The sequence below is a fragment of the Seriola lalandi genome, unplaced genomic scaffold (assembly GCF_002814215.2).
Source record: "Seriola lalandi dorsalis isolate HSWRI2012SDOR001 ecotype SW California unplaced genomic scaffold, Sedor1 jcf7180002054575, whole genome shotgun sequence".
NCBI lineage: Eukaryota > Metazoa > Chordata > Actinopteri > Carangiformes > Carangidae > Seriola > Seriola lalandi.
The window spans coordinates 911,949-931,762 of NW_019525128.1; the positions used below are offsets into that span (position 1 = coordinate 911,949).

A 19,814-nucleotide genomic window follows, 5' to 3' on the forward strand; every position below is an offset into this window, starting at 1 on the left:
ACCTGCTTTTTGCCCCACACTGTGTGTGTGTGTGTGTGTGTGTACACATTTTGTCTGTCTTCACCCCAGTGTTGTCAAGCCGGGCTCTAATAGTGCTACATATATTCCAGAGCTTTTCAAACTGTGAGAGAAGAGCAGAGGAGAGGGGTGAGGGGAGAGGGACAGGTGCATGCAGGTGTTTGGCTGCTGGTCAACACAATCAACAGCAGCAGCTGCAGTGACACACTGCTCGTTGTGGACATTGAAGGTAAATACTTTATAACCCAAAAAATCAAATCTGAGTCATAAGTCAGTCAGATCTGAACACACAAGCATGACACACATGTTTTTAGATTCAGGGTGACTCAGACTTCCTGAGGATATCTTTATCTCTGCTGTGCCTCCAAAGTTAACCTCCATAAACCCACTTAGAAATCAGAGAAGAAAGACGCTCCTAATAACTGCAGAACTTGTTTTTATGTTCTCTTCAGTATCACAGTAATCCAGTGATAGCTGTCCGTACATCATGATACACTGCAGACAGAAACTTTCAATAGATAATTTGGCTTAGTTCATTTTCCGAAATGGGAACAAATATAAGATAAAAATGGGGCTTAAGCTGTAGCCCACAGCGTAACTCACTGGGCCTCATGCACCAATATAAGTATTTTCTTAAATTCTTTCTTAAGTTGTTCTTAAGAAAGTTCTTAAGAAAACTCTACGTCAGATTCATGAATGTGTTCTTAAACCACAGAACTGTGCGCACCTGTGTTCTTAGATTGATGAATGCCAATCTCCTGGTAAATTGAAAGCGTGCGCCAGTTGGCCCTAATTAGCACAGGCAACGCCCGAAAATGCCCTTAAAAGGGCGTGAGACTGAAGGGTCGTGTGCAGACTCAGACAGAAGTCACAAAGAGATACCGTAAGGGAAAGTTGAGAAAATGCCAAAACAAAAATCTAAAGACGGAGCACCGGAATCAAAACGCAAAAGGAACTTTAGTAGTTGTGAAGCGGAGGTACTGCTGCAGGAAGTGAGCCACAAACAAGCAATTAAGTGTTAATGTAGCGCTCATTTATTTTAAAAGACCATGCTTTGTAAAATAACAAAAGTTTTTTTTTATATTAGAAATAGGTATTATTGTATATAATATATTATATAACTGTAGAACAGAAGAAAACGCAATAACCACTTATTTTGCTCAAACCTGGCAGCACTCAAATGTGCGTAAGAATGCTCTTGAGTGTGTGTAGATTCTGTTCTCACCTGAGAACAAATCCCAAAGAAGAAAACACCGGTGAATGTCAGACTCTTTGTAAAAAGTGTGTAAGTGGGTTTTAAGAAGAAATTTCTTCTTAAGAATGGTTGGTGAATGAGGCCCAATGTTCTTCCTGTTTGCATCTCTTCATACAGGTGAAGACTTTTAAAGTTTAATGTGACATTATCCAACAGATTTTGTAGGAAAAAAATCACTTATACATGAAATGAACAAAATAAATGGAAGATGAAAAATTGATTTTATGATCCTTGGGGCAGATTCTGGGATCTGATTGAATGACTTTTTATCAGTCACATGTGGCAGCACTGTCTGTCTCCTGTGTCGTATGTAGCTCGGACACTGTACACTTACTTTAATGAAAAACATTTTCCTAATATCTGTGTTTCCGTGGATGAAAGAGAGATTTCCCATTTCTTTTTAAATATTATAGTTCATGAAGAAACATGCTGATTTTGTTTGAAACAAAACTGTCAGAAGTCAGAAAACCTTTTCTTTTCACATGATTATTGTCTTTTGATTTGCTGAACTTTTTTGTCTTATTGTCATTTACCTCCTTTGATTTTTGAAAAATCATGTTTTATTAATTAGCTTATCATGTATTATTTCTTTCTCAAGGGAAGGTGTGTGCTGATCTTTAAAAAAACATAATAGATGTCCCCATAAAATGAGTAATTACACACACACACACACACACACACACACACACACAGATGAAGGAGCAGCTCTTACCTTTTTCTTCGTCTTCGGCAGAATAAAAATATAATCCACAACTCCTCCTCACGGCTGTGACATCTCCATACAGTGTGTGTTTGTGTGCACGTTGGTGTGTGTGTGTGTTTGTGTGTGTGTGTGTCAGAAAGTCCAGGTCAACAGCTGTTGTGCTGGTTGTTTAAACTCCACAGTGAGTTTGTCTCTGATGTTTCTCTTCAGGGTTCTACTGGGTTCTATTATGATTCAGTCAGGCCTGATGTTCCTGTCGCGGGTTCTGCTGTTCTCAGATCAGCTCTACCCTGCTCTCTGCTGTTCTTTACTCTCTTGGTCTGATCGTCTTCCTCCTCTGCTCTGTCTGATGTTCTGTTCACCAGGTTCTACTGGGTTCTCCTGTTCTCCTGTGTTCTCTTCTCAGATGTTGTGTCTGACTCTACTGGTTTCTATCCACCTCCACTTGCTCCTTGTTGAGCTCTCTGGGAGCTCTGCTCTGTGTTTCCTGTTTGTTTTATTTTCTAGCTGCAGCAGGAAATGGTCATCTTTTCCTCTTCCTCTGACCACCACCTCCCCTGTCAGCCCCCAGCCACTCACACACACACACACAAACACACACACACACACACACACACACACACACACACACACACACACACACACACAAACACACACACACACACACACACACACAAACACACATACACACAAACACACACACACACACACACACACACGCACACCACACCCTGGACTTGGTCAAGTTGGTGGAAATACACACTATACACACTGATTACAGACAGATTATGACACAGACATGTGAAAGGCCCCGGCCCCTCCTCCATGGGAACAAGTCCCCCAGACTGAAGAGACAAAATGACGTTGTTTGGAGACGTCTGTCCCTTTGTTGTTGTTTGATTGGCTTTACATCAAGAATCCATTCTTCGCGTTTTTGCTGTTGCACCACTCAGGAATCGCAATTTAAATTTCATTGTACTATTGTGCAATAAAAAAGGCATTCTATTATATTCTATTCTATTGTGAGCTTTGGCCTAGAGCTGTAACTAATGCTTATTTATGTGATCAGTTGATCTGCCAGTCATCTTTTCAATGAATTGATTAATGGTTAAGTCCATGAAACATCAAAAACATGTCAAAAAATGCCCGTGACAGCTTGACAGAGAAGAAGGGCTCAGGTGATTTGTTTTGTTTGGCCAAAAGTCCAAAAACCCCCAAAAAGATATTTTGTTCACGTGAGTTGCGACAAAGCAATAAATCTTTCATCTGAGAGGCTGAGTCAGAGAACGATATGGTTTCACTTTTTTTTCTTGACAAAAGATTAACTGATGATTATTTATCGGTTGATTGACTAATCGATTAAACATCTAGTAGCTTCAGCTCTACTGTAGCCACAGCAAAAACTATTTGAAGACACATCTATGTTGAACATTTCATGTATTTTTGATGTATTTATTATTTTAAAACAGTCGCTGATCAAGTAAGATTTAAATCCAGATAAGTGACAACTTGCAAACACACTGAGAAACAGTTCTAGTGTCAACAGCATCTCAGATCTCTGTCATTGTTTCATTGCTGATAGAAAAGTGTTTCCTCATCCTGACTCAGTGAAGTATCTTTACCACATCACCTTCCTCTCCCATGTCTCCTCCTCCAACATCTCCTTCAGTCTCCGGGTTCTGACATTACAACCTGACAAATGCATCACTGTATTTCTTTTAAATATACAAGTGTCTTTTCTCTTCCTATAAATGTCAGAGTTTGACTGTGCGTCTCAAGGTGGAGCTCCTATTCGATTTCCCTCCATTAACATGTGATGAGAGATTCTGGAGTCATCAGCCAGATTCCCTCAAGTAAAACCTGCAGTTCTCCACAGAAAACAGAAAAGAGACAAATCATCCAACTGTTTCCTGTCTGTCTGAAATATGAACAAAAAACATTTGTTTAAAATGTTCAATTTATCATTTTATTTGCAGGTTTTATCTTTAGAATATTTTTTATAAAGACACAAATTACATTTAGTCATGTAGTTTTTACTCATATTACTGAAATATTTTACAGTATTGTGCTATGGAGTCATGAAAATGTGATCTCTGTGGGGAAAATAAATATCATATGCAAATAAATAAGTGCTCCAGAAATGTTACTTTTTTCTTACTTTACTTTATATTTCTTTATTATGTATTTGTGTATTTACTGTTTCCCATGTATTTCTTGATTTATTTCACCATTTACTTATTTAAATGTTTCCTTTTTTATTTAAAAACGTATATATATTTATTGCATACTTGTATAGCATATTCATATATGATTTTTTTTCCTATTTTTTAATCTATTTGTTTTCATAATTTACAATTATTTGTTTTACTTCCTATTTCCACATTTATTTATCTAATTGTATTTACATATTCCTCCTGCTTTGTTTATTGATATGCTTATTGGTATTCATATTCATTAAAGCCTTTTGGCAAATTTTGAATACATTGATTTATTTTCAGTCCATCAAGCATATTTTTTTATTTTTGTATGGATTTATTACCTGCGTCCCTGTTGGGGGAAATACAAATAGCCATATGAATTTTTAATATTTATCCGTCGTCATGGTTACTGAGTTGATACCAAACTGATCCAGAGTCAGAAACTGAGGCTGATTTAAATATTTGAATGTTTGATCAGGTTTCTACAAAGTGTCCTCTTTAGCTTCAACAACAGGCTTTGTGCTCTGTGATTGAATGTTTGTTGCTGCAATGAATCCTGGGAGTTGTAGTTGACTGCTCTCCTTCCGTTTGTATGCCTGCAGGTCTTTTTTTTTTTTTCCAATCAAAGAACCAGATATTTTCTGACACAGCTGTTCATCTCTCTGACAGATGAGCTGTGATGATAATAGATCATGATCTGTTTGCCCTCTGGTGGCACAGAGTTGAACTGCATGCTTTTACACTTTGAAAATAAAGAAATTACAGTGATTAAGGAACCCCAAAGTGTTCAGTATCAAATAGTTAATATAAATAAATCATGTAAAATCAGAAAATATGAATATTCATAAATAAATGAACAATTTGTGAAATAACAGTAACATTTATTTATCTGTATAATCAGTGTATAAAGACCTAATAATTGGTTTATTAATCTGTACAATCACCAAATAAAATAAACAGTTATTGAACGACAATATAGTACAACACAGCTGGAATAACATAAAATGTCTTCATGAGTTAGAACAAATACTGAACATTAATGAACAGCTGCAATGTTCTTATAGCTATAGTTATAAATCATTCAGAATTGTTTATGTAGTGCTTATGAATTCTAAACAGGGAGATCTATAGTTTTATGAACATTATTAAAACTCATTATTATGAAATTTGAAAGTTGTCATTCATTTTCATCATAACTGAGTTTCATTGGATATAATTTTTACGTCATCACAGACGTTTTTATTTCAAAATGACTCCTCTGAAACAGCTTCAGATTAATAATCACGTGATATCAATTAACAATCAAATAACAATCAAACTTATTCAGAGGTTTTCATTGATGAAGTGAAATTTAGTGACATAGAAGAGAGGAGTCATAAAAAATAGAAAGTAGAATATACTCACATATATAGTCTCACACACACTGTCCTGCTGCCACAAATACTCACTACAGAACCAAATGGAGATTAATCCGCCTCTGAAAATAGTCCCCAACAAATGCTCTAGTTCCTCCTGTTGATTAATGAAAAAAACTACAGTGAACAGTTGCTTTAGGAAATTATTGGGACATTGCACAAGAAGAAATTTACAAATATTAAACTTTAATTATGAGGGACTAATATGACACAAGTATATATAAATGTAGAAATAAATAAATACATAAATACATAACGTACATAACGTAACGAAAATGCTAGTTCTGTGTTTTTACACTTATTTATTTCTGCATTTATTATTTTTTAATTATACATTTATTTATTTATTCCCACATTTATTTATGTTTTTGTTTTTCTATTTCTACATTTATGTAGGCTATTTCTTTATTTCTTGACTGTATGTTAATTAGGTAGGCGGTCCTATCTCAGTCTGAAGCCGGATTGGTTACAGCAGTGTGATCGATTGGATTGGATCTGCCTTTCCAGTGTTGGCAACTAATCGACTTTTAGACTCTTCAGTGACATTTTTTTCAAAAAGCACCAAGCAACAAATCTACTGACTATGAGGACAAACCATAGCTACTTTCCATAAAGGAGCGTCACCAGTACTGCCCCGCCCCCTCCTCTCTCTGCCTTTACTGTACTGAGTGAGTGGCAGAGAGGCAGAGCAGCACATCCAGTCCACACAGCAGCTGACAGAGATGTGGATGAGCTTCTAACTTTCTCTCTGACTGATCATTTACAAGTAAATGTGTTTGGTGATGTTGTCAGACCATATCGTGGCTATAAAATTAGAATTTTAGCATTTTTTAGCTGTTCCTGGTCTTTCTCTCTCTCTCTTCTCTCTCTCCTTCTAGCTCCTCTCACCTGGACCGGGTCTCTGTGAGACTCAGTGTGGGTGACACTCAGGATGTCCGGGGTTTCTTCCTGTTAAAAAGGAGTTTTTCCTCTCCACTGCCGAGTCCTGCTTGTGGAGGGGACTGTCAGGTTTCTCTCTATAATATTGTGAGGTCACTTTGTAAAGTGCCTTGAGATAATGTTTGTTAATATTTGGTGATGTATAAACAACACTGAAGTAAATTAAACATTAGTTTAGCTAAGCGGCTAGTAGCAAACTAAAGGCAAAGCTCCTGTGTACCAGTCAAGTCAAGTCAGTAGTAGTACATCCATCCATCCATCCATCCATCCATCCATCCATCCATCCATCCATCCATCCAATCGATCACACTGCTATAACCAATCCAGCTTCTGCTATAACCAATCCAACTTTAGGACCGCCCACCTAATTAACATATGGACACAGAAATAATAAAGCAATAAATGTAGAAATAGAGAAATAAATACATAAATAAATCTTGAAATGCATAAAGAAATAAATGAAAAAATATATACATAAATAATTAAATAAATGCAGATATACCGAAATAAATGACTATATATAAATGCATAATTACATAAATGTAAAATTACACAAATAGCATTTTTCATTACCAAAATATATTTATTTTTCATTCATGTATGTATTTAATTATTTATTTCTGCACTTATTTATATATTTATTTATACTTATGTGAACATTTGTCCTGTATATTCAATGAGCCATTTGTCTCATGGTCCAGACTTGATCAGGTTCCTGGTCTCGCCTCATCAGACTCTTGTTGAGTCATTAACAGAGTGTACTCATGCCCACTGTTCCTGGTGAGAAAGAAAGAAATGGCTCTAAAAACTGATATCATATTAATGTTGAATGATGCAGTTTTTTTGTTTTTTGTCTTTACATACAAACAGCAAAGCATCTGTCTCATGTGTTTCCGTCACTTCTCCTCTGAAGTCTGATGTTGGAGTTTATGGATTATGATCTTTAACTTAAAACCATTTGAGGACTATATTTTCAACATATAACCCGCTCTACAGGATCAGGATGTTGTTCTTGGCAAAAACACTTCATCCTTCACATATATCAGACGCAGGTTTATATGTGAGCTGCCACCACAGTGATGTGTCTGCTTCCGCCCACGATTTAGGATTATGAGGTAGATAATCAATCAAAATCAGACAAGAGACAAAACAGCCAATCAGAGATAATCATTCACTATCATATTTGTTATCAGACTGGAGTAAGCCAATGAGTAATGATATATATGATGATAAAAAATTTAATTGAGCACAGAACAATTTATTGTTGGCTCACATTAAATAATTTTGTAGATGATCATCTCTTCAAAATCTAATTCATGTGGATCTTTCTCTATGCTTAAATCTGACATAATGCTGCGCTCTGGAGACACAAATACAGAGAACACAAAGCAGTAATGCTACTCTTTCCCTTCTGCTATTTGCTAGTCATGAAACACAGGTGTGCTGTAGGACAGTCATCACCTCTGGAACCACATCAATCAGACAACCTGTAAATGTTTTCAATCTGCTGTATGACACAGATTATTCTGGTGAAACAACTCTATACTGTGTAGAAATGTGTCTGCTGACGAACAGACTTCTGAAAAGTGACACACCTCCATGGACGGATGGCTCACACACACACGATTAAAATTAGCTGGAGATGGATTGAAGCTGGGACCTTCTGCAGCGCCTCACCTCATCTGTAATAGCATATTACTATCTTTTTTTTCTGACCAACACCACAAATACAAAATTCAATTAATCTATTAGTATTTGTTATCTGTTGTTGCACAGACCAGAATTCGAGGACTGGACCTGGAACAGTCACATCACCTGCTGGAGCTCTGTCCAACGCGTGACCTAGGACTTAAGTTTTATCATAGAAATGACAGCAGCAGATGCTCCTCCACAGGTCAAACTACCTTGTCCTTTCCAACTGCTGCATATCCATGCTTCCATGAAGCAAATATTTTGCAGGAGGAGGTCGTAGCTGCACCTTGCCAGACACATCTGGAATAAGATCCTGGCAGAGGCTGATGGTCCAGGGAGATCAAGCAGCAGTTCAGCTGTGCAGCTTACAGACAGTTTGTTGTGTAAGAACACAGAGCACTAGGACAGGGTGACAGTTGTTATCCCTAGTTGCTGTGTCTGGAAAATCATGTGGGTGCATTAGCAATCTTCTGCAGTCTTTGGCAGTGACTGTCTTTTAGAAAGAATATCAGAATTACATATATGATAGTAATTGCAGCATTTTAAAGTATATTTTTGGGGCTTTTTTATGCCCTTATTGATAGCACAGTGAGAGAGAGACAGGAAATGGGGATTCAGAGAGAGGGGGAATGACATGCAGTAAAAGCCGTCCGATGCAGGAGTCAAACCGGGGCCGACTGAGAACTGTAGCCTCTACATATGGGGCGCCTGCTCTACCCACTGCTCCACTCGACGCCCCGTAGTAATTGCAGCATTTTAAAGACTGGTTTGTCTGCATTTCATCAAGTGAAATATCAATTTTCACTCAGCTATAGTGTATAAGTATTTGGCAATATGTACTTTAGGTCATAAATAGAAGTAGGCCTTTGTTATATCAAATTTGAACATTCATTTCGCCATTTACTGTAATTCGATAATAATCAAGTTTGCTTTAGTTAGCAACATTTCATAATCATTTGGTGATGATGGTGTCAGTGATTTGTCAGTATATTTGTGTTTGGCGACAAAGCCACATGTTTATATGGTTGTGCTATGCTGAGGTACCTACAGTATTTTAGATCAGTATAAGAAGTTCTGAGGTTCAGAATCTTTGGATGATATTTGGAAAGTTTGTTTCCCAACTCACCTAACCCTCTGCTGACTTGCTTCTGCAACAGCTCCTGGGTGCTTAGGGCAGCGTCACCTGACAGAAGGCCATCATCTGGCCTCATGGCTTTGTGCCGTGGCATCCCCTCAGTAGCAACACAGCGTTCTGCGCAGAATAGCACTCTTGGTCTTGAATGTACTGGTAGTGCTTGTACACCTCGATTGTGTACAAGCTCCACATCCTGGACTTCTTGTTGTACACCTTTCCATACCTGGCAAAGGAGAAAAGAGTTAGTTAGTGAAATGATCATATTACCTTACACTGCACAGTACTACAGTGTGTATTACACCTTAAAATGGCATTAATACACGAATTTCATTCTCCTTACAAAAACAAAACAATGTAACTGTATTCATCGTATTACTGGATCTGCCTTGACTCAGCACCTGGAAGTTTATAGACCAATATGTACATGAGTAGTTATAATAAAACTTACTGAAGTGAGCGTCATCTCTTCTCTTGGCTGGTCTGTTGATGTGGTGATTGTAGCCCAGGCCAGCCAGCATGGTCCCAGCTGTATAAACTGGTGAATAGAAGCTGAGGCATGATTATGATTATTATGGTTAGGGTTAGTTCTGTAGTGGACCTGAGAGCACTGGGGAAACGGTGTACAAATGCTTTATGCTCTGGTATTACAATTTGCAGTATTTTTACAGCAGCATTTTTACAGAATTATATTCATAGGGGAAATCAGTGCATTGAACATAGACCTGCGTTGATGTAACTGAAATGCAAAAACTTGTGGATGTTCTTTAGCCAGTTTGCATCAAAAACAATCTCTGTCAGTCTCTGATGTGCCACAGGACCCTGCTGCCTCTCTTCTCTCCACCAAGGGGCCATGGCAACAGGCACCAAGGGCCCATGCATGTTGTCCACTAATGTGGTGCAGTCGCCCAATCCACATATCCTGAGGAAAAGTAGTTACAAATGTATTGTGTGTTGAGCAATGTACTGGCCAGAGAGACATCAAACCCAGGTCATACAAATCACAAGTAAACATTGTAACCAGAGAGAAAAGGGAAATATAAACACTATAGTTATTTTCTAATACTTATAAAGAACTCCTCATAGATATCAGCAGTCTTGCAGCAATACCAGAGGTGGTTGCAAATGTCTGTGTTCCACATCTGTAAAACTGAGCACCCGTTTTGCTGTCCTGCCTTGAGATTGAACAAAATAAATTTAGATGGGATGTCTGAAGGTTTATGATATCTATCTACAGCTCAATCAATGATCAAGAGATCGTACACTTACTGCATGAATTCTTTTAGATGCCGCTGTCCTTGTCTTTCCCTCTGTCTGGAGGACAAAAAGAAGTCATAGAACACATACTGTATGCTATATTAGAACCCTAAACAATATAAAAGTAAATAATGAACAGAACTGATATTTGGATGGGCGCATCTGTGCAAATTTCTATCACCATTAGCTCTTAGCAGGTTCCCATAAACACTCACGTTCCTCCTACCTTGCCTTCCTGGTTCAGAGTCTTAATGGTTCCACTTCTTCCCTTGATCCCATCCCCACCTCCTTCTTTAAAAGCCTTTTAACGGTCTATCTAAGGATATTTTAACCATTGTAAACACCTCTCTACAAACTGGTATTTTCCCAGCTCACTCGAATCTTCAATTATTAAGATAGACCTATCTATTGTTAATAATTACAGACTTATCTCTAACCTCCCGTTCCTGAGCAAAGTAGTTGAAAAAGTCAAGTATAAGTGCAGGACCTCTACCAACCCAGCTCTCGTCCCAACCATAGTACTGAAACAGCCTTGGTCAATGTAGCTAATGACCTGAGAATAAATTGTGACAATGGCAGAGTTTCCATCTTAGCACTATTGGATATAAGTGCGGAATTCGACTCTATTGATCATGATATTTAATGCAGAGATCTGAGAGATGGGTTGGCCTATCTGGATCAGCACTTGACTGGTTTTTATCATATATTAAAGGATGTGATTTTAATGCTCCTCTTGGGAATTTTAGCTCGAAAAAATGTTTGCTACTGCTAATGTTTGTCCTAACACAACTATGCTCATAACATGCAATTAGCCTATATATTTCCCTGTCCCACAATGATGTGAACCCTATAAATACACTATTAGAATGATATTGATAACTGGGTGTGACAAGACAGAGGTCATGGTTATCGGGGCAAAAACTAATAGACAGGAAATCTCTGTTAAATTATCACAACTGTCTCTGGAAACTGTCACACAGGCTAGAAACCTTGGAGTGATCCTGGATGCTGACATCTCCTTCCAGAGCCACATTAACAGCACAGTCAAAGCGTTTCATCACTTATTGTAAAAGTAAGGGGCTTTTATCCTAAGATGATGCTGAAAAACTCATCCATGCTTATTCCCAGCCAGCTAGACAACTGTAACACACTGCTCACAGGAATATCACAGAGACATCTGGATCGTCTGCAGCTACTACAGGATGCAGCTGCCAGAGTTTTAACTACGACCATATAATACCTGTGCTGTGGTCGTTACACTGGCTTCCAGTCAATTTTACAATTGATTCTAAAATTGAAATGCTTGTTTTGAAGGCCATACATGATCTTGCACCTACAGTATCCATCTAACCTGCTTGTGAACCAGCTCGACCCCTCAGGTAAGCTGGAGCAGGCTGTCTGGTGATTCCCTGGGTCTCCATAAAAACTAGTGAAACTTTCTTCAGCTTTTATGCACCAAGCCACTGGAACATGTTACCTAATGATATTAGAGGTGCTGCTACGCTATCATCTTTTGAATCTGATCCTTTTTAGTCTGCTCTCCAGTGGTCTGGTTTGCTGCTCTTAATTTACCCTTTTTTTTTTTACTTTCATTCTGTTATTGGTTTTATATGTTTTATTTTTATTGGACTATTTATTATTTTTTATTCACATTTTATTCCTACTTTTTTAATAGTTTTATTTTACACACCTTTTTACTGATCAGTTGTTGGTCTTAATTATTTTATTTTAGTAATGGTTTTTAATTCATACGTATCATTTATGTGTTTGTTTCAGTTTGTGTCTAATGTTTTATTTTTACACTATCCACATATTTCTGTGGTTGTAACTTCCTTGATAACTCATGCTTTGTGAAGCACATTGTGCTTCCACCTGGAATGAAATGTGTATGAATAAAGTTTTGCTTGCTCTGCACTGCACCTTTTACTCCCCCAGACATTTTTCAGGATTGTTGTAATTCATTTTGTGAACTCAGTCAGAAATGGGATTTATGCCCTCTGAACAACACTTCGAAATCAATGTCCAGAGACTAGAAAACAGATTCAGGAAACATTTTATTTACAACATGTCCAAATCTAACACTTAACACATGGATCATCCTCATGTAATTACAAGTTTTTAAGTAGACAATCAATCAATCAATAATAAAAAAAGATTAGGCAAAAATCAAATGATCGGTGCCCTTCACAATAAAATTTCTTTAGTACAAAATACATTGATTTAATTGGTTCGGTTTAATTTTGTGAATGAGACTGTGATGTTTCTGAGTCTGTGCTGAGACAGTAGATCAGACAGGAAGCAGCAGTGCTTGGGAGGTTCAGACGTAAGCTTTGGTGCTGCCGCTGTCTGCGGCCGGAGCTGCTCTGTAGATGCTGTGTCCTCGACTTGTTGTGGAGTAGTTGTATGAAAACTGCCTGCAGGAGCACACAGGACAGAAGTCAGAGCGACTCAACGCCACAATAGTTCTGACTTACACCAAAAGACTTGTGATATTTCACATCTAAAAAGACACTCGCTGTATTCTCAAATACAAAAACAAGACAGAGTGGTGTTTCCTTCCTGTAACAGTCCATCTTTGGATAAACAGACACTGGCTTGTGATGCACAGCCAATGAATGATTCATGCACAACAAAGCTGGTGCTTCATTAAAGATTCAGAAATGTTACTATCATCTGCAACTTTTGTAGTCATCATTTTACTTGTCTGTGTCATTGTTTTTACATGGAGCAACACATGCAGAATGTTGACCAACCAGCAGCCATACTGGACAGTAGAGAGACAACAGGAAATGAGGGGTGAGAGGGATGACATGCAGCAAAGGCCTCCAGCCAGATTCGAACCAATGACACTGCCATTACATGGTCAGTGTCTTAAACCTGGACCTGAGCAGACTGAATATAATTTGGATCTGTCCTAAACAGGTTCCAATGAGGGGTCTTGGATACTAGGAACTGTGTGGACCAGAGAAGACCTCTGCCATGCTGGGGCTAGTACTGTTCTCTCTGCGTTTGGCTCTGTTCATGTCCCACACCTTTTAGGGTTAAGTCTAATTGTGTCTGGGTCGTTAAGACTGGGAACTTCTCAGGGGTCCCTCTCAGATCAGGTCTCTCTCTGAAAATCTATTTATGCACATTGGGTTCTGGAAAGTTTTCCCACACGTCTGTTCTGGTTTGGGTCTGACTGACCACCCTTAAGCCAATCAGATTCCAGTATTCTCTGTGGCAGTGGTGTTGAAACTGACTGTATGATAGAGTGCATGATACACAGTCATGGACAGCAGTTCAAGTGACTGATGGCGCCCCTGTGTGGACAACATCCAGTACTACATGTGTGGTGCTGTGGGTTTACCCTGCAGGGGGAACGGGGGAGGTCTTCCTGCAGGAGCAGCAGAGCATAGATCCTCCCAGTACGGCCAGACAGGAGGCCGCCCAGCCCAGATACAGACCAGTACCCAGCTCGAACCTGCAGCACCAACACACGTCATCATCACTGACAACAGCAGATGTAGTGTGTGAGTGCGTGTGCGTGCGTGTGTGTGTGTGTGTGTGTGTTTGTGCATGTGCGAGTGTGTGTGGGTGCATGTGTGCGCGCGTGTGTGTGTGTGTGTGTGTGTGTGTGTGTGTGTGTGTGTGTTACTGACCTGACTCCTCCATAGAGCGGGTCATAGAAGTCGTTAATGACTCTAGCAGCATACCAGGACACAGCCGTCAGAGTGAAGACACCTGAGAGAGAAAACTGTCACTGAATATGATCTGACAGAAACATACATACACACACATGACAACACCACTGATCCCTCATAATGGTTGTACAAACTGAAAACTTGTTCTTCTTCCCTGTGGAGAAAACCTGCTGAGTCTTACAGACAGAGACTGAAACTGCAACAGTTATAAAAGAGGACAGGTCCATCCTGTCATCCCTGTATGGCCTCTTTGAGTGACAGGTGGGGGAGTACATGCTTGCCACAAACCCACATACACCGAAGTCTCAGCTCCACATATGCCCCAACTCATTGACCATTTTTGGATTAGCTTGGAGTTAGGGGCGGAGTCAGGTACTGCCAAGATGGCGATGGTGGAGCAGTTCACTCTGAGTCTCAAAATCACTCTTCAGAGACCTGTGGGTGACGTGACAGAGGCTACATCCATCTTTATACAGTCAACGTGTGGAACAAGTTTGATAACTTTAACACAACGAAGATCATGCGTGGCATCATTCAGCTACTGAACTGACCATCAGGTGGGATCCACCAGGATGTGTGTGTGAGATTCAGATCAGCAGCTGATTAATTGATCACACTCCACACTCACTTTGCAGTTAATTATCTGGGGCCTGTTTCATAGAAGTGGTTTATGAGTATAACTTACCCCAGCATCCTGTTTTACTTTTAACGACTGTCATTCACAAACTGCCAATTAATCTGAGAGTTCTCTTGCATGCTCATGCATTTTAATTAATTCAACGTGTCAAAATTAAATGAGGAAATGATCTCATGGTAAAGGACACAGCTCACAGGTTGCAGGTCTGATGAACGGGGGCCCTTTAATAACTGAATTCTCTCTTTAAACCCACCACAGTCCTAGAGCCACATACCAGACAGAATGAACATGATTCCTCCGCTCAGGGCGATCTGGTCTTTGGTGGGCTCCGAGGTTCTGCCGATCTTGATGCACTTAAGTCCCAGCACAGAGACAATGATGGAGGCCAGACTGACCAGCATGGACAGGATCATCAGTGCCCTGCAGGCCTGCAGGTGAGCTGGGACAGACCATAGTTTAAAGGGCTGCAGCTCACAAACGTCTGGGTAAAGGTTTACTTAAAGGCTAACACTTTCTTAATAACGAAGAAGCAGAGATAATGTTTATAGAATTCATGTAGCATTTATTACAAATGCAGCTGAAAATGCAGGTAATCTCTGGCTGAAATGGCAACATAACCGCTGAAGAGAAACATTATTTCCATCTGAATGTTCATAAATATTATAAATGACTTAGGTTATTTCTCTGTAAGATGCTGCACAGATTGTATTATATCACAGAGAGGATGCATGAGATAAATAGTGACATGTCATCTTCATGTTGGCATTGTAAGAAGCAAAGATGTTGTTTTTTGGAAATCTGTTGCTGTTTTATCTCTGCATGCATCATGATTTATCATTAAATCCCAGACTTTGATTATTAAGCAGCAACAGGACAGGTGGTGTTCACTGGATATGTTGAGTAGGAGGTTCAGAAAATGTTAACTATCACCATGGGCATCAGGTTAGGATGCATGATGAAAGAACAAAGGCCATGAAAAATCTATCTAATCCAACGAAGGTTTATTCTCAAATACTTATTTCAAACATGAAAGGGAAGACACACATGGGCAGTGGATTCAATAACTGCTGCCCCACATGAAGGTGAAAAAAGGTAATGAGTGGAGTGAAGCGCTCAAATAATCTTCTAGTGCCCAGGTGAAATCTATCAGGTAAATGAGGGGTGGAGGGTGAATACAATAGCCAATCAGTAATAAGGAAAGGAAAGGAAGTGAGGTAGGTGAAGAAAGGGAGAGGAAAATGAAAGAAAATAGGGATCTTTACTACAATATATGTACTAATCTCACACTATTAGCAGCTTGGAAATACACTCCTGTCCACAGAGCCACAGTTTTGCAGTGGTGGATTGAGCTTCGACACATAGATCTTTACTTTTTTGTTTGTGTAGTGGGGAATGTTCCCAGTGTAGGGTTGGTGAATGAAGCCCTGTGATGACTCCTCTTCCCCTCCAGCCAATTCCCCCATCAGCGCCAGGTTATAAAACGAACCTGCTGGCTTCTGTGCAGCTTCTTGCTGGTTCCTGTCAGTTGTTGTGGTTGGGAACATTTGGATGCAGGTAAGTGGTAAAACATAATTTTACATCCACCAGGCAGCCATTTTAATGATTTTAGGTGTTTTAGCGTTAGACTATTTTATAATATTTTGTACAACCACCTTCTTTTTTTAAAAATCTATACATTTAATAAAATAGAGTTTTATCCATTATATATGCTGTGATTTTCATTTGCCTTTAATATCTTTTCCTTTTCAGCAGTTCCACTCCCTGCTATTTCATATTTTTGGTTCTAATAAAATATTTTGTCTTTAAAATCACGTCTGCCTTGTTTGTAACAACCCTGTGTCCTTGGATCCATTTGACACATCTAAGGTTTTGGGATAGTATATCCTGGGATGTTTCTCCAGATGCAGTTGTTGTGCCCCTTTTACTACCATTTCTCCCCTAATTGGACACTCAAGCTACATATGTACTGAATGTTACCATCTGATCACCTATGTTAAATTTTAATAGTTTCTGTGCAGCCTATTCCTAGATTCCCTTTGTCAGACTCTGTGTGATATAATTGTGATGTGGTCTGTTTTTTGTAATGTAATTTCTTAATAAACTCAAATAAAAATAGAAAACGAACAGAACACAGTGTTCCAGTGTTGGGTCCTCACCTGGCAGTCCCAGCACCGTCTTGAACCTGCTGCACTGGAGTGACCCCAGCGAGGTGGCAGCACAGCTCATCCAAAGACCTTCAAACTGCCACTGGCTGCTGGTAAGCGACTCCACCTGACTCCTCACCTTCCACACCTGAGAGGACGTACAGCTGGACTGCAGACACCAGGACACCACCCCCAGAACCAGACCCACGACCTGCAGACCCACTGCCATGCTGCTATGTCTCCACACACACCTGGAACACCTGGAAGCACAGCAGGACATTAACACCAACCAGCTGTGAGACCAAACAAACTGCAAGACAGCAGGTGTTCTTTAACTACGAAGGGGCAGAGAGACACTCAGCATCTGTTGAGTGTTATGATCCTCTAAACAGTTGTGGATAACACGTTAGCAACCATGTTGGCTGCCTACATCCACATCCAGCAGTCAGGATTTACCTGTGGGGTTCCTCAGGGCTCTATTCTTGGTCCTTTTTATATTTCCACTCAACATAAAGAGATGCAACTAACAATTATTTTCAATTAATCTACTGATTATTTTTTTGTATTGATTAATTGCTTTGTCTATAAAATGGCAAAAAAATTCCCATCAGTTTCCCAAAGGCTAAGATAACATCTTTAAAAGTCTTGTTTTGTCCAACCCTCATCCCTAAGGTTTTGTTTAGAAATGACTCAAAGGATTAAACTTTTACTAAAATGGTAATTTTCTGTCAATTGACTAATAAACAACAAAGCAGTTCAGTGCCTTCTAATAGGACCCAAATGACAGACAAATTGGTTATATTGGAACTTTCTCATTTAATCTGTACTCACAACATCAAACACAAAATATTACCATCTTATTAAGTAGTTGTGGCTCACATGAGAAGGTGGAGGGCTGATGTTCCCTCTGGGCTGTCTGGTTTATTGTAGACATTTGTATACTTTTCTTTCTGTCAACAAATCCCAAATCAAAATGGTTTGTATTTGTTAGTCTGTCTCAACACTCTTTGCCTTCCCTTCTCTGTCTGGCTCTCAACTCTGAGCACACTGTTTCCTACTGAAGATGTAAATCTTTAAAACACCTCACAAATATATTGTTTCATGAAAAAAGGATCATTAGTTTTCTAAAACAGTTGGACAGTGTGGTTTTTATCATACAAACAGGAGGAAGTAGTATGTTAGTTGGGGACTATTTTCAGTGGCAGTTGCATTTAGTGTGTATTTTGAGCAGCAGGGATATCCCCTGTGTTTGGATCAGTTTTGGTCTGAAACGAGATGAATTCTGAGATGCAGTCAGGGTCTGACCATCCTGGGGTGCCTGTCAGACTAGGTCTCTTATTTCCTGTCAGTGTTGTGTTACAGTAGGTTTTCAGTGGTTTCCTTGGGATCGGGTCCAAACTCAATCTCTACTTTGTTGACAATAAGAAAAATACAGAATCCTTATACAGCAGCTTTATCCTGTAACTGTGTCATAACGTCCCACCTTTGCCACCAGAAAGTCAACAGTCACAATTCTTTCCCGAATAGTTACCAGTTTTTCAGGTCATCATGTTTCACTTCAGCATGATTACATACATACAGAGAATCAGGTCTATGGTAAAAACAGGTTGGAAAGGAACAATTGAATCCTGGTCCTGGTGGGTTCAGCAATACAAAGGTTAGAGAACGAGGTTTCAGCCCGGTTTAATCAGTTACATTAAGCCTATCGGTTGTCACTAATCTGACCCTGTTGACCTCCGTGTCCTGATTTCCACCACAACCCTTCAATTTAAAATTACTTCCCCAGTCAGTCACATGTTATCATACCAAATAAAAATCTAAAATACATTTAATGTCAAGTTCTGCAGTCAAAAATTCAGACTGAAAACCACATCAGGTCCTAACATCCACGTCTCATCACCAAACAGATTCACTTTGTTCCTGCAGAGACTGGCTTTAATCCGTGCTAACATCAGGTCTTACCGTTGGCTCAGCTCAGGAGGTGGATGTGAAGTATTTGTTGGGTTTCAGTCTCTGCTGTTCGTTCTTCTGTCCTGCTGTTTGTCGGGTTGGTTTCTGCGATGTGGGAACCTGGTCTGGTCCTCTGAGGTCTGTTGGTCTTCAGGGTCGATGAACTCTGGGAAAGGCCGAACCACCGCTGAACACACATCAGTATTGACATTCAGGAATCCCAGAGTTTCACCTCCAGCTCTGTTTGTTATGAGCCGGTTTCAGCCGCTTTACAGCCACCAGGCTCGTCTATATGACTGAATCTTATAAATCTGGAGGATAACATTGATTTGTTTATTTTGTTGGTTCTTCTTTAATGTGTTTGTATCCTCTCAAAAAATACCTATTCACTGGGTTCAGGTTTTTAGGCAGCCAGCTGGTGTTAGCTTATTGTAGACACACAGGTACCTGTGATCATGTCTGCTGGTGAGTAACAGTAAACTGCAAGACAAATAATATCTCAGATCATTTAGAAACAGTGTCTCCATTACAGAGTTTTCCACCAGATACCTCTGACACATTTTGACCTTTATATTGCTCAGTGTGGATCTTTGTCATAATAATAACAATAAACTAGAAGGGCACTCAGACAGCTCAGACCTACATCCACCAGACTTCAGAGAAAAAAAGTCAAAGTCACAGTTAATGATCTGGATCTGCCCCAAAATGTACTGGGCTTGTCTGCGGTCCATGGTCCATCCCTCCAACAAGTTCGGTGAAAATTGGTTCTGGACTGTCTAATCCCACTGACA

The 19,814-nt window shown here is 39.5% G+C and overlaps 2 protein-coding genes across 2 annotated transcripts in view; both read right to left on the reverse strand.

The window, feature by feature from the left end:
- The window catches only part of LOC111663354 (exocyst complex component 3-like protein 2), a 59,550-nt gene extending 57,112 nt beyond the window's left edge, over positions 1-2,438 (reverse strand). Inside the window, exon 1 of the mRNA XM_087176970.1 lies at positions 1,986-2,438. The gene's annotated coding sequence lies outside the window, so the exon portion shown is untranslated. The remainder of the gene's footprint in view (positions 1-1,985) is intronic.
- Positions 2,439-12,650: 10,212 nt separating this feature from the next.
- On the reverse strand, positions 12,651-19,193 carry LOC111663344 (claudin-1-like). Its single transcript, XM_023417506.2, has 6 exons — positions 19,036-19,193; positions 17,086-17,333; positions 15,204-15,368; positions 14,251-14,332; positions 13,959-14,072; positions 12,651-13,023 (listed from the first exon to the last, which is right to left on the reverse strand). Exons 2-6 carry the CDS (start codon positions 17,300-17,302, stop codon positions 12,927-12,929), a joined length of 675 nt encoding a protein of 224 aa, XP_023273274.1. The 5' UTR covers positions 17,303-17,333; positions 19,036-19,193; the 3' UTR covers positions 12,651-12,926.
- Between the last annotated feature and the right edge of the window lie 621 nt (positions 19,194-19,814).